The 15,407-nt window shown below is 48.2% G+C and overlaps 1 protein-coding gene across 1 annotated transcript in view; it reads left to right on the forward strand.

The window, feature by feature from the left end:
• The first annotated feature begins 2,522 nt into the window (after nucleotides 1–2,522).
• AIFM3 (apoptosis inducing factor mitochondria associated 3) overlaps nucleotides 2,523–15,407 on the forward strand; it is a 38,302-nt gene continuing 25,417 nt past the window's right edge. The window contains exons 1-4 of the mRNA XM_063315635.1: nucleotides 2,523–2,752; nucleotides 9,269–9,436; nucleotides 12,311–12,524; nucleotides 13,605–13,714. Coding sequence (XP_063171705.1) covers nucleotides 2,722–2,752; nucleotides 9,269–9,436; nucleotides 12,311–12,524; nucleotides 13,605–13,714 — 523 coding nt within the window. The 5' untranslated portion in view covers nucleotides 2,523–2,721. The remainder of the gene's footprint in view (nucleotides 2,753–9,268; nucleotides 9,437–12,310; nucleotides 12,525–13,604; nucleotides 13,715–15,407) is intronic.

Consider the following 15,407-nt stretch of genomic DNA (forward strand, 5'->3'; position numbering starts at 1 on the left):
TCAGTCTTATCTTCGGAAAGAGTGCATTCAGGAGTTACCCTGCTGGCCTTTCTGTTCAGCAGATCTAATCTGGAGACCAATTTGCTGAAGCAGCAGCCACAGCCGCAGCAGGAGGCGAGACCGGGCTGGAGGGCAGCTGTTGTTCTGCGCCCCTTCTGGAAACTCGTCTCAAGTCTGTGGAGGAGGGAAGGAACCCCTTCTCTCCAAGGGTTCGAGAGAGAGAACTGGGAGGGTTCTGGGAGAACTGGAAGAGAGCTGCCAAGGCTTTTGAGACAGAGAACTGGGCACCAAAAGGAATTCGGTTCCCTAATCAGTTTCAGTTCCCCAGTCTTTGCTGGGTTACCACACTCTAGAGCAGTGTTGCTCAACCTCAGCATGGCTGGCTGGGGAGTTCTGGGAGTTGAAGTCCACACATCTTAAAGTTGCTGAGGTTGAGAAACTGCTCTAGTGACATCAGCAGCGAAATGGACACCTTGAAGAAAAAGTAGAGGACTAAAAACAGTAGCTTGAAAAAAGTTTCTTTAGGGACAGGCATGTCTACCCACCTTCTCCTCAGGGAACTCAGAGGAATTTTCAAGAATCATTCCTTTCTTCCAACTCAGTTGGAAATGGAGGGGTCTAACCTGACTTGTCCAAACGGTGGTGGCTTTTACCCTCCAAACGCTGGATCAGTGACATGGGAAACTCTTTCCTGCTCGAGGTTTTATTACCTTTCCATCTGTTTCTTGTAAAGATAAGGAACGAAATGAGGTCCATCGGAAGATTGCTGAGGGTGGAACGGAACAAGGGCTTAGCCAGGCATGCGTGATCCAACCCAAAGGCTTCTGACGGGCACAGGGTGGAACGGGGTGACCCAGTGGTGCTTCGGCGTTGCTACATTATCTTTGGGCTCTTTAGATACCTAGATGATTCTTGGAAGGGGGTTCCTCTCTCCATGTCTGCCTCTTAAAATATACTTGATTCTGGTTACAAGGGCAGAGGCAGGAACAAACAGGGACTTGACTTCCAGGCCAGCACGAAAGGCAGTTCAGAGGGACAGGAGCAGCTATCATGCAGTGAAACCAACATGGTTTGTACACCACTGGATTACGTTAAGTTAGCAGGGAAGATGCTTTGCACTGTTACATTTGGGGGTGACCTCAGGCTATGTTAAAAAATGTCAAAATGGCAGCCTTGGTGATGCAATTGAAGCTCTGACCATTTTTATGTGCATCACAACACACTTCAAATGGAAGGAGCTCCAATTGCACCATTGTGGCCACCACCTTGAGTTTTTGGACCATACCCTGTGGACACCCTGGTAACATTCAACCCTGGAGGGGGAGCAGATTAGGTCTAACAATAATGATGCTGCTGACAAGTGACGACTGATTTTTTTCTGTGATGCGGGGCAGCAACAGAGGAGGTGAAGTGTCACCGTGATGGTAATGGGGACAAGAGCTTGTCCTTTGCCCTGGCTGGGGTCTCTTTCTGGATGGCATTTTCCCACAGATGTTATTTCTGTGGGGAGAAAAGCTCTCTGAGGACCAAGCTCTGAATCTGGGTGGCTGTCTTAGTTGGATTCCTTCCCCGAGAAGAGATGGGGATTCCCCACACTTGGACAAGTCTGTCACTCTTCCCTCCTGCAGGACAGCTATTTTCACATGAATGTTTCACAGAAAACAATAAATAAGGCCACAACTTCAGAAGAAATGGAGAAGGCCATTCATTTCTGGATCGTCTCAAACATGTCTTCCTGATTTCTCCCAGGGACACCTGCGGGTTTAAACGTCAAGAGGGCATCCATGACTGCATGGCTGGAGCGCCAGCCCTCGTTTGCTTTTTGCCTTCGGTGTCCCCCCCTCCACAAACACCTTTGGAAAGCAGCAAGCAGCTTAATAACTTTCTCCACCTGGTTCTTTCTAGGTGTGCCCAGGGCCGCAACTAGGGGGGGGGCAACTGGGGCATGTGCCCCAGGCGCCGCACTGGTGGGGAGCCAAAACGAGCGCTGGGGGGGGGGGCGCCAAAATGGGTGCAGAATCCACGTTTGCCCCGGGTGACACAGACCCCAGTTGCGGCCCTGGGTGTGCCACGAAGTCCAAGGAAAGCCTCTCTTCTCCAAATTGTGATGTCTTGGCAGCACCATGGAAGGGCCCCATCATTGGCCATGTCTGGGATGTTGGTTTGACTTCCCAGTTTGGCCTCCATCCCTGGGGTCTCCCTTCCAAGTCCTAAGGAGGGCAGCCCCTATCTTGGGGCTGGAGAAAGTTGCCTGGGTGCTGCCCTCGACTGCAGGGCCAGCCGCGTTGCCCTCGCTCCTTGTCCTGGGAGCCTGGCCGGTGGCTGGGGAGGCATTTGGGGAAGCTGGCGGGTTATGGAGGCCGCCTTTAGGAGACCAGAGGCACTAATTTCTGCAGGACATTGGAAACCATTTCACGGTGTGACGATTCTGCAGGCAGAAAATCCAGGCTGTTAGAAAAAGAGGTGAGCCTTCCGGTGTTATCACTCGTGGTGTTTTTCATCCCATGCAGGCCACCAAGGAAGCCGTGTCATGAGCAAAGCAGCGATGAGGGGCCCGGTTTTGCAGAAAGCCGTTCTGCAGCAGCCACCACGGTGACTTTTCCCAGCTCCCGTCACTCGCGGGCTGGCCTGGAGGTCCCTGCCATCGAGAGGCCGGGCTGAAGGTGCCGCGTCCTCCCTCGCCCCGTCCCTCGCTGGACAGCTCCCGCTGCAGGACTCGCCATGGGAGGGTGTTTCTCCAAACCCAAACCAGGTGGGCTGTTCCTCCAAAGCTTTCTGGCTCTGCTGCCTCTTTTGTGCAGAGCCGTGATTAAAGTAGGTCAGGCACGCAGGAGGCTTTTCTACCAAGAGAGTCAGCGGGGAATTTTAACGTGGCAGGATTACTAAAGCGAACGGCTAATCCCCTGGAAACTTCATTTCATGCAAGCATAATTCTTTAGTACAAGATTAAGAACCCTTCCTGGAAGACCCTGGGGAGTAACCTTAAAAGCAGTGGACTCTTCCTGGAGAAGCAGTCGGGAGATCAGATCTCTTGGGAAAGGGGGGGCAAAGATGGGGGGAAATAAAGCCTGTTTTAGAGGTTGGCATCGGGGCCTCAACTGGAACTGAATGTCAGCGCAGGGAAACCTTGGTGGTGGACCAAAGCAGGAGGCATTTTCCAAGCGTTTATAGCAAGATTAGGCAAAGGAATTTCTCTGCGAATCTGTTGCATGTAGACTGAATCACGGGATCTGAGCGGTTTAGGAGTCCACGTAGGCTACGGAAGCCAGTCCCTGACTGGTGGCTCTCCAGCCTCCACTCAAGCCCATCCAGAGAAGGAGAGCCCCCCACTCTCCCCAATATTGGTCCTGCTGACCAACTACTTGGTTAGGACATTTTTCTGCCATTCAGCTGGAACCTGTCTTCCTGTAGCTTCAACCTTCCTTGTCCTGTGCTCTGGAGTGGGAGAGAGGACTTCTGGGTGGCCTCCTGCCAGGCATTTGAAGAGGGCCCTCTGACCCCCCTTCAGTCTTCTCGGGGCTCCACAGTCGCAGCTCCTTGTAGGACTGACTTTTAGACCCCAATCACCCTTTTTGCCCTTCTCTGAACCTGTTCCAGATTCTGCTAAGCTTATTTAGTTTTAACCTGGATTAGATGTTTTTGCATGTCTTGGCTTATTGCATAAATCCAGCTTGTTTAGTTAATTATTTTTTACCCATCTATTTATTTGCTAACACTTATATCTTACCCAGCTCCAAAAACTCCTGGTGGTTAGCATCCAAATAAAAACACATTAAGTGAAAATAATCATCATGATATAAAAATACCTGTGCATGATAATATCAAACAAGAAATAGCAGAGTATCTATAAGCATTTTAAAAAGGCCATATTCATGATGCCCAAATGATTGTGGGGGCGGGGCATATGAATTTCAAAGGGGAAAAGGGTCCATCCCTCATCTCTTGGAGGGGAGCCAAGAGAATCCCTTCATGAACAGGTGTGAGAGAATGTGGGGGTGACCTTGGAAGACGGGGTAATGGCCAGAGAAAGAAGCTTAGGAAGGACCCGCCCTAACTGGTTAGGCGGTAAATAGGGAGGGCAGGAGATCTGGGCTTGCAGACTTGCAGGATTCTGTCAATGCAGCCTTGCAACAAAGTAGAAGTAGCTCGTCTGGTCGTGCTTCCTGTCTGGTCTGCCTGGGAGGGCTGACAACAGAAAAGGTAGATCACCTTGGGAGGAGATCTTGTCAGTAGCTTGGAGCTAAGCCATGTAGGGTTTTACAGGTAATAACCAGCACCTTAAACTCTACCTGGAAATAAATCAGTAACCAATACAGCTGTGCTTTGCACCAACTTCAGTTTCCAAAGAGTCTTCAAAGGCAGTCCCCCAAAGAGTACGTTGCGGTAGTCCAACTGTGAAGAGCATGAGTGGCTGTTGCTAAAGCTTCCTGTTCTAGAAAGGGCTGTGACTTGGGAGAGTGCCAAGGCTTAAATTCTCCTTAAAATCAGCTGGAACCCACTACCGCTGGAGACCAGGCGGAAGTTGTTTAGTCTGGCTGGATTGAGAGACAGCCTCTTCAAGTGGGGGAGCACCCCCCCTTCCTCAGTCTCCCAAACCCTTCACCCTTACTCTGGCTGCCTGAAGGAGCCAGATGGGGCAGGTCCCACCCCACACGTGCCTTCACACTGTGAGGAGCCCTGTCGTCTTCACCAGAGTCCACCAACTCCCCAGGAACCCCAGATCCTCTCTCGAGACGCTTTGCTTGACAAGCGCTAAGCAAATGGCTTCTGGTTTATGTATATCATGAAAGTGTGTAAACTGTATGGATTTAAGGTTCCGTGTATCACCCCAACCCTGAAAATGGGTTTCTTCAGTGACCAGGTTAAGGGGGTTGAGCAAATGCTCCACATGTCCTGGGGAATCTGGTTGACTCTCCTCCGCCATTCCCACCCTCCTCAATTTTCTCAGGTTTATGGCTGAATCCTTAAGACTGGGGGAACTCAGTGGGGGAGATGAGTCTGAACAGAGCAGAAGTCTCATCTCCAGAGGAGGAGACTGGGTGGGCCAGGAGGGGAGACACCGAGGATTCTGCCGAATCCCTGCTTTGTTGTTGTCAGGAAGACAACCTGAATTTGATCTGCAGACTTTCTGGTAGTGGTTCCCAGCGCACCAGACTGACGCTTGAGCTAGACGCGCCTTTCAGAGGCAAATGCCCTCCCAGTTTCGCCTCCATCAGGTCCTCGTTGGAGTCTGGCTGAATCTGCTTTCTTGAGCAATCGGGCCCGTCTATCTTATGAGAACCTCACTTACGCTGTTGCCAAACTCCGAAGAGAATAAAAAGAGGAGTAACATGAGACGTAATAAAATTGCTTACTTCACAGGATTAATGGAAAAGTTCCATTAGCTTTTATTACTTCAAAGTGTCATTTAAATGCTAATCATTACAAACTTGCGATGCAGTAATCATTCATTCCAAGCGCCCGTGCAGTTTTGTTTAAAAACAATGTAAAAACCCTTATGTTTATGACTCTTACAAATTGCCTCGTGGACTAAAAACTGCAGAGTCAGTGAGTCTTTAGGAAAGTGTGAAATCTCTCTCTGTTCCCAGCTTTTAATTCTGCCAACGCAGCTCTTGCAATCTTCTGATCTTAACCGGCCTGGGTGGGGCCAGGGGTCTTTGGGGGTCAGAAGGAAAACCTGCCAAGAAGGTATCCAAGTCTGATCAAAGGGGGAGTACATTCACTTTTTTTGTCCTGCTGAAAATGCTAACCCTTCAGAGCAAACTCCAGCTCCACCAGCTGAGCACTTTCAGTTCTGGCAGACACCCTGCCAGGCTGATGGCGCAAAGGCTGATGCACTACCGTCTTGTCATCTGGGTCCACGCATCATCTGAGTCCTAGCTAGTCAACTTGTTAAACTATTAAACAGCGATTTTTGGATTCAGAATATCATAAATTTAGACCTGCTAATCCCCATGTTTGTTTGCCTGCTGTGTTGGGTGTAGAAAATCTATGGGGTAAGACGGTGCATTATTTGTATGATCCTGAGGCTCCATCTCAGCGTAGGGCCTTCTCTTTGGCTAGAGTAAACTCTTTCCCTTCAGAGGTACTTTTTGGAAGAACCAAAAACATATCCCTACTCATGGGAGGCTTTGTTCTTGTGGCAGTCTTGATACAATTCACCACGTAATTTTTGACTGCCACTTATTTGAATCCCTTTGCTATGAATTATTTTTAAAACCTTTGCAGAGTAAACGTCCACCAAACTTTGTATTATTCTGCCGATGTGTACTGAGAGATGTGCCTGAAACTACTAGAATCGTTGCTAGATTCCTGGATGAAGTACTTAAAAGAAAATGTCAACAAATCTCTCAATGAGTATGGCTTTCCTGCGTCAATGTGTTTTGCATCTCCTGTTCTTTTAATGCCAATTAAGGTTTTGTGTTTGAACTAAACCATGATCAGCAGAGCCTACACAGGATGCCAAGCTGTGATTTGAGCCCAAAACCAAATAAAAAATATATAGTCAGGAGAGGTCACAGGCTGTGGTCAAAAAAGTCAAGATGGCAGTCACAATGGTGTGATCAAAGCTCCTCCTGTTTTTTATGTGCATCACACAACACACATAAGGAACAGGCAGAGCCTCAATTGTACCGCCATGGCTGCCAACTTGACTTTTTTGACCACACCCTGTGGACACCCCTGATGATAGCTTAATGCCTGGTCTAAATCAGCAACAGTATTATAAGCTGCCTTGAGGGTTTATAGGAGCAGAATGGAAGAGTATGGATGTAATGATAAATGAATCAATGAACGATCAATGGGTGATTATCGCCTGCTCCTCTGGACAGGGGCCTCCCCTCTGCTGATGGCAGGACTGCATTTTATGCAGTGCAGAGTTACTCTGCCCCTTCATTAATATTAAACTCAAGGTCGGTCCAGGCCAATTTACTTATCGAACTGGGCCTTCTTCAGACAGGGTCTTCTTCGTACTAGGATGTTCCGCTGTGATGCAGAACGATGCCCGCCCACCCGCCCTTCTGCGGGTCCTGGGCCTCCTGCGTCAGCAGTTCTAGCTTGGCCCCTCTGGTTGGGGAGGGCCGTGGTCAGGGGCTGGCATTGGTGCAGAATGGCCATCACGCCGTCCATAGCCATCTCCTCGTTCTTTCCTCTAAATACCTGTGTGGCTCTGAGCAGGTGTGCAAGTGTTTCACACCCTGAGGGCCACGCTTAAAAAGACAAATCATTACTCTGGAGTTTCGGAATAGTTTTGAACCAGTATCTTTTTCTGCCTTCCCTGTTCACCTTCGATAGATGCAGAAATTACGGAATACTTTCTGTGCGACTTATTTGAAAGGACGATAGTCCTTGTTCCACAGCACGATCCAGCATCAGTGAATATGCTGGCCACGCATACCCACACACACCCCTTTGGGCTTCTGCCACCTGCAGAGGAGGAGTAAGAAACAGGAAAGCAAAGAAATTAAGGACACGAGATAAGAAAGAGAAAGGGAAACGTCATTCCCTATATTTCTCCATAACTTTTGATCCATGCAACCTTGCTTCCACCACGCCCACCTACCAATTCAGACACCACCTTTTGTTCTTTAAACTCCACTTCGTTTTGAGCATCCCACCAACTCCCCGCAAGCCTTGGCTTCCTGGTTCTCCCCCTCCTGCTGAGCCGTCCACTCTTTGCTCACTTGCTGAGTTTGCAGTGTGATGGTCGTGCATTCTCTCTGTATGACCAGGCCACCTCAGTGCATGCCTCTGGCACCGGTCCCTCACTCCTGTACTCAGTCTGCATTCGTTCAGCGCCCATTAAACTAACTGGTGGCAGCCAGGGGCTCCCTGATCACCTCCACTTTCCTGGGGCTGACACTCCTTCCTTCTTTCCGTTGTTCTGCTTTGGTCCATTTGAGCCCACTTCCCTTCTGGGGAGAAGAGCCAAGTGGACTAGGAGTGGAGGCGCTCTGCCCTCTCCCCATCCTACCGTCTCCTTCTAGGCATGGCCCAACCCCTCCCTTTCCGTCCTCTTACGACTGACTGACGTAATTTCAAAAGCCTTTTTGGCTGCATTTGGCTTCTCTTGCGAGCCCAAGTTCTTTTTGTGCCGTAGCCTTTCTGCCTTGCTGCAGATACCAGCAATATGTTCGTTGCACGTCTTTTATTCTCTTCTAAATCCTAAGACTGACAGCTCTCAGTGCCTCCATTCATAATGGAACTTCACTTGCGATTCCCTCCGCTCCACAAGATTGGACCACCTTTATTAAGGATGTTTATTCTGTACTTCTGGAACATTTGAATTTCTGTGAGAAAAACAAAGTACGGTGCAGACTCCCACAGCTGTGTTTGCAGGAGCCAAGTGATTCCAGCTAACATAAGGATTATTGATTCGATGATGCGCCATCAAGTCGCTTTCGACTCCTGGCGACCTCATAGACAGATTTCCTCCATGAAAGTCTATCCCTGGCCTGTTTTTTCAAGTCTTCCAACAGTGCACTCATCGGTGGACCCCCTAACGCAACGGGAGGGTGGCATTTCCACCCACCGCGGGGCATCTGTCGAGATGGTGGCTATGATGGTGCATTTTTATGTCTGTTGCACATGCACGTGCCAAACTTAAAAGGGTAGAAGCTTTGATCGCACTGTTGGGATTTCCATCTTGGCCTTTTTGGGGGGGGATATAATTTTTATTAAGAATTTTAATTACAATAGTTTTTGTAACTATGTAACAAAGAAGCAGGTGGGTTGGGCAAGGTGTGGACACGTCTCTTTCCTTCCTCCACACCCACCCTGGTGGTCATTTCATAAGAGAGGAAGCCCACAGGGGAACATGGAGGTTGCTTCCCGCCCATAAAGTCACGTCTGCAGGTGTGCACATAGTCTTCTCATGTAAATGAAGAGCAGATAGATGGATAATACACAACGTGGCCCTCATTTTCATGATGAAGGCAATTAACGAATAGACTTTATTCCTGGAGGGTAGAGAAATCTGGCCCTTTGATCATGATCCATTCCATTAGCTAGTTTGTACACCTATTGTCGTGACACCGTGTGCCTGTGTGTGTGTGCGTGTTCTACTGTGTGTGCTCTAAAGTGAGTGTGAAGATCCTGCCCTTCGATCTGATGCAGCAGGGCTCTGCTTATTTCCTTCACGATGCACTGAAGAACGAAAATATTCTGAGTTGGAGAAAAAGGCTGGGCAACTCGCATCCATGTGTGTGATATTCCCGGCATAGAGAGGTTAAACAGCATCTACTAAAGTTGATCATTTTTAAATCTGCAGGACCGAATAACTTGCCCGTAAGCGTTTTAAAAGACTTGGCTGAGGAGCTGTCTGCGCCCCTGAGACTGATTTTTAATAACTCTTGGAGTACTGAGGATGTTCCTGAGGAGTGGAAAACAGCTGAAGCCACTTTGCCAGTGTTTAAAAAAAGTAGACGGAATGAGCTCGGTAAATATAAGTCCATCCCGGTTGGAAACAACGAATGGACGGAATGAAGAGTCAATCACTAGAGAATGATAGGATCTGAGGCTGATAATTAGGGCTGCCCGTTGATTTTTTAAAAATTTACATTAATTTATAACATTAATTAATAATCAATTGCTTGATTAAAGTCCAAATTTTGTGTATTGTGATAATCTCAGTAGCATAAATGCCTCCAACAGTGGGGCTTCATCCAAACCATGCAAATTTATAAAATAAGTCATTGTTTGAAGGAAAGACCATCATTCCATATTTATCATCCAATATCATTCCCTTATTCATTAAAACTGGCTTCATTCTTTAATCAGTACACTGACTAATTTACCAATTAACACTGATAATACAAATCAAGACACTTTAATGGGGAAAGTCTCTCTGTTTGGGGTTTGGCAAGCCCTCTTGATTTGCAAACACATTTCTCTGAGAAAACTGTAGGGGTGTCTGCAGGGAGGGGTCAAAAAAGTCAAGATGGTGCTACCAATTATGCAGTCAAGACCCTGCCCTTTTTTAGGCACATTACGTAAAATGTACATCACCAACACTCATGCCATCCTGCTTTTTTTGACCCCCTGCTGACACCTCCCCTCCCCCCCCCCGAAAGCTCTGTCAAGAGTAATAAGGAAAGATGAAACGATTCTGCCTCTCCCAGACTTCCAGGCTGCCTGAGGAACGCTGGGCCGGTTCCCTGCTTGGGGCTCTTTCGGGCAAAATTAAGCTGATTCCTTTCCTGGCATTTGACAACCGCTTTTGACAGGTGTGATCGGTGCTCCTGGCAGGTGTGGAGCATCACGCTGCCAGCTTCTGAAGGCTTTATTGTTGTTTCCTTACTGATTTATTGATGTGCAGCTGATGGGAAGTCAACTTGGGTGTCTCCCCAGGCAGGATGCAAATTGCTTCAAATGAATAAACACCGTCCTTGTAATTTGGAGCAGCCACCAGGCATCAGTGGCTGTGGAGAAGACAAACTGCATCAGAGCTCAGAAGAGAAGGCGGCTCTGCAGCAGATGCACCGGGGCACCCATTACTGTTTCACCAACAGGACAAGATGCAGGAAAACAAAGGCAGCAAGATTTCCCCTCCCGTGTTTTCTACACCATAAATGCCCCCATTCAGGGGGGACACAGGAAAGGGGTCAAAAAGGTCAAGATGTTGGACACCACCATGCCGCCAGCGTGCTGGCTGGGGAGTTCTGGGAGTTGGAGTCCACTCATCTTTTTTGTTGCTGAGGTTGAGAAACACTGCCTTAAATGTGGGTTAACACGCTGTATTCAGCTGCTGAGCCCAAAGAAAGAAAGCATGATACAGCTTTCCCACAACATGCCAAGGCAATTGTTGGGTTTCCCACAGCTTTTGGACCAGAAATCCCCCCCCCACCCCCCGCAACTAGCTTGATCTGCAGTGTTGTGTGAACCTAGCCAGTGAGAAGTGGCCTTCTAGGCAGGCAAGCTGGCTCAAAGGGTGTGATTTCCCCATGGCTTGCTAGGAAGAAGAGCCCCTGCTGCCCCCCACTTTGGAAAAGGCCCAGCCCAGCTACCTCCATCTTTTCTGAGGTGTACAGATGCTCGAGAAGGTCTGCAGCAGCAGGTGGTTCATCAGCGTTGCCCGGTTTGACCCAGGTTCGGTTCCCAGCTGGCTTGTCTCAGAGCGTTCCTTGGACTTCCTGAAGAAGGAGAACGCCGTATCTGTTGGATCTGTCAAGAGATTTATGGCAGCGTGAGGCTAAAGGGTTCATAACAGGAGGCCGTAGAAACAAGCATCTGGATGGAAGACCATCAAGTAGGCTTGGAAGGGAACGGGGAGCAATTCCAAGAGGCTACAGAGAATAAATGGAAGTTAATTAGGGCGATGCCACAGAGATGAGCTCACCTCTGACTGCCAGACCTCTCACCAGCTCACTGCTGCTCAGGTTTTCCTATGCAATCTTAAGGCTAGTAACTTAAAAAAACTTCAAAAATTCTCAGTGTTCTGCATAAAGCTAGAGCTGACTTTTGCTGTGTTGCTTTTTTCTGAGGTTTTTTTTTAAATTCTTCAGTTTTTCAGCCTAGCTGTCACCCTGGGAATTCCTGGCAGTCTCCCACCTTCTAACTAACCAGCCTTTTGACATTAGGCAATGTCCCTGAGATGCTGCCCTGACAGCAGCCCAAATATATCTCTGATCTTATGGCAAGTGTGACAAAACATGCTGGCTGGGGAATTCTGGGAACTGAAGTCCACACAGCTTAAGTTGCTGAGGTTGAGAAACAGTGCGATAGATGTACAGGTAGTCCTTGCTTAACAACCATTCATTTAGTGACAGCTTGGACTTACAACAGTGCTGAAAAACTTGACTTATGACCGGTCCTCACACTTACGACTGATGCTGTGTCCCCATGGTCATGTGATCACAATTTGTGCACTTGGCGACCAGTTCACATTTACAACCATTGCAGCATCACGTGGTCACATGATTGCCATTTTCAACCTTCCCAGCTGGCTTCGGGCAAGCGAAATCAATGAAGAACTGTGTGATTTGCCTAACAACCATGTGGTTTGCTTAACACCCATGGTTTCACTTAATGACTGCTGTGAAAAGTCATAAAATTGGGTCAGATTCACTTATGACCACTTCATTTAGCAACTGAAATTCCAATCCCAATTGTGTTCGTTAAGCGAGGACCATCTGAACGCGATAGTGTGTGTGTTTGTGTGTGTGGGAATCGCTGCTGGTTTTTTGCCCATTTTGCATGGTTTCCAAATATTCCGCCGAAGGCAGCTGGACCTGTTCCAGGGGGGCCCCCGAACTGAGGGCCCCGAGGATGCTCACCTGTTCCTTACCGTTCAGGGGTCTGTTTGCTCCTGCAGTGGAAGTGAAGATTGAGGTGGTGCTGCCAGAGAAAGAGCGGGTCAAAGAGGAGACGTCGCCCAACGGGAAGGCCAGCCCCATCGTTTACAAGGCGAATGGCACCTCGCGGCACTACCAGCTGGAGGAGCACCCGGTCCCCCTCAACCCCTACCGGCACATGAAGGACATGGTGGAGGCCTCTGTTTGCCACGTGAAGGACCTGGACAACGGACAGTCAGTGGCCCACAGCTTTTTCTTGAGATCTTAAGATCCTAACCAAAATGGGGGGGGGCATAAAATAGATGAGAGACCCCTTTGGCCAGGAGACGCTGCATGTCTCCCCCCAAAAGGTTGCTTTGAACTCCAGGAGTGATGTCCAATCAATGTCCAAAGGGGAGAGAGGAGTCCAAACCTCGTAGCCCCACCCCCCAGGGACGGGATAGCTGCGCACTGTCATAACTCCATTTTTCTTTTGGGAACACAGACAGGACACTCCCCCCTCATTTTATCCCCACAACAGCCCTGTGAGGTAGGTTTAGCTTGAGACAGCGTGAACCCCAGAAGGTGAACTCCAAAGCTATGTCAGGAATCAAGCCGAGACCCTCTTCCTCCTGCCCCCCCCCCCGCTGTCACTACAACACAGCAGTGGGGCTGTGGTGTCACATCCCCAAGGGGCAGTGTCCCGCATTTGCGCCTTTTTAACACATTTAACTTTTTAGTACTTTTAATAGTTAGGCCAAGTTAATCAGAGGCTTGACAAAGTTCCTGGAATATGTTGAAAATTGCAAGAGCCTTTTTTGGGGTGGGGGCGGAGTGCTGGCAAAATATGACCCTTTGGGGACCCTGTGGGGCACATGAACAAAAAACACCCCCCCTCCAGGAGGAGGGGGCTGCATACAGGCCATGATTCCTCCGTTTCTTGCAAGATTGCCAGAAGGCCCACTTGCTATTTCTGACCAGCAAACTTGCATAATGTCATTCTGGGCATGAGCTGTTGCCTCCGATTTGGAAACCTTGTTGGTCGAAAGAGCTGTGGCATCTGGTCCTCCGGGTTGCCCACAAGCCATACCCATCCCAGAGCAGGGGATCCAGTTTCCTTGGTCTGTGGGACATCCCTGTTGCCCATCCTGCACAGCAGGACTGTGGGAAGTTGGCTGAGATTGGCTGGCCAGCTCTGGCCTCTCGCTTCAGCCCACTCCCTTCCACGTGTGCCCCATTATGCTCCGTTCTTGTTCCGCTAGGCTTCTTGCAAACTCAGGTCAGCGCGGAAAAGTCATTTAAAAGCTGGGTAACGCTCATTCTTGTTCTCCCTAGGATGCGAGAAGTCGATCTGGGCTGTGGGAAGGCTCTGCTGGTGAAAGAAAACGGAGATTTTTATGCTATGGGTCATAAGTGTCCTCACTATGGCGCCCCGCTGGTGAAAGGTGTGTTTTGTCCCCTCTAAAGTATGAGTCTGGGTCACTTAGAGGATCTCTCTGCAGGGCCGGCCTGAAATCTGAGAATTGCCCAAAGAAGAAGCAGATTTATAGCCTGCATGGCTATGAAGCTGTGCTTGAAAATAGCCCAGTTCTTAATGGCTGTTTACACTGACAGAATGTCTTGGCTACCCTAAGGGTTCCTTTGATCCCATGTTAGTTTTGTCTCCTCACTCACCCTAGGTTTTAAATCTTTCCTTTGTATAATGCAAAATGACCAGTTTTTCCTCATTAATCCACCTCAGAGCCATGGTGTGTAGTAAGTTTTATTCCACTCTCTCCCCCTTCCAGATGGGTGTGTTCATGGGACCAGTCAAGACTTTGTCATTGGTGGATTTCTGGTGAAATGTCTAGAAGGGCCTTGAGAAATTCTCTCCCCCATGTGAGGGTTGTACATTTTATAGCCAGCATGTTACTAACCCAGCATATTGATTGAGGGGTATATTATGCTCAATGTGCAGACATGGTGAGGTAGAGATGGGGACAAACTTAAAAAATAATTCAGAACAAGTAAAAAGTGAACTGAATGCGTGCAATTTATAGATGGCATCCTCATTGCCATTCCCCAAATTGTGTCTTTCATGGTGCAGAATAGAGCAGGGATCACCTGGTGTCCTACTTTCTGTTTCTATTCTGCTGCATTTATATAGTAGAAAGGTTCAAGATGGAATATCTAAAGGACACTCCCTTTGGGATTGCCCATGGTGATTATCCACAGTATGGCTTCTAGTGGTTCTGGAAAGTTCTGTGCCTTTTGATAGATCAATACGGGTACAGTAATGTAGATTCTTGCCTGTCGTTTATGTCTCCCTTTGTTTTCCTTTTGTCTTGTTTTTGCCAGTTAACTTTTTTTGATGTTTGCTGATTTTTAATAAACCACCATCAAACTCTATTTTTGCAAGCTGAATTGGGTGGCGTGTATGTTTGCTCTGATCTGGATATAGAGAGAGACCAGCCTGGAAATTACCCACTGTAATTTTCCAGTAAACAGGAAGGCATTGCAGTGCTTCTGGATTCAAAGGCCATAAAGAATTAGAAAGGCGGGGGGAATCACGTGGCACCTCTTGGCAACTCCTTAAATCAAGCAGGCCTTTTTCCAGGAGAGGTCAGCTGTAGAGGGCCCCTCAACAATGGGAAAGGGAAGCAGCTGCTTTAAAGAGTTGCAAAGAGATGCTCCATAAACTATATGCACGACAGAGCCCTAAAAAAAGCAAGGCAAACTTAGATATTATGAGGGGTGTCTGCAGGGTGGTCAAAAAAGTCCAGATGGCAGCTCTGTGTGTTTTTCAAGATGCACATAAAAAATAAGAGCTTCAATCACCCTGTCACGGCTAACATTTTGTCTTTTTTGACAAAATCCTGCAGACATTATGTTAAATTATTGGCACAGGGTATAGATTGCTGTTAATTAATTTTTTTATTTTCTAGAGCAGAATAGCACAATAAAAATGCCAGTGTCCAATGCGATAGAACATCCCAGTCTGTTGAGGCATGAAACAGGGTTGTATTCAAGCTCCCCTGTTGTTTAGTGTTTATGTGAACTCAGTGCTAGTTGCTCCCACCAGAAAGACATTCCACCCTCATAAACTTTGTGGCAGGCCTTTGGCAGGTGGCCATGTGCCAATGAGGCAGCAATTCATTT

The sequence above is a fragment of the Candoia aspera genome, chromosome 15 (assembly GCF_035149785.1).
Source record: "Candoia aspera isolate rCanAsp1 chromosome 15, rCanAsp1.hap2, whole genome shotgun sequence".
In the NCBI taxonomy this organism is placed as follows: Eukaryota; Metazoa; Chordata; class Lepidosauria; order Squamata; family Boidae; genus Candoia; species Candoia aspera.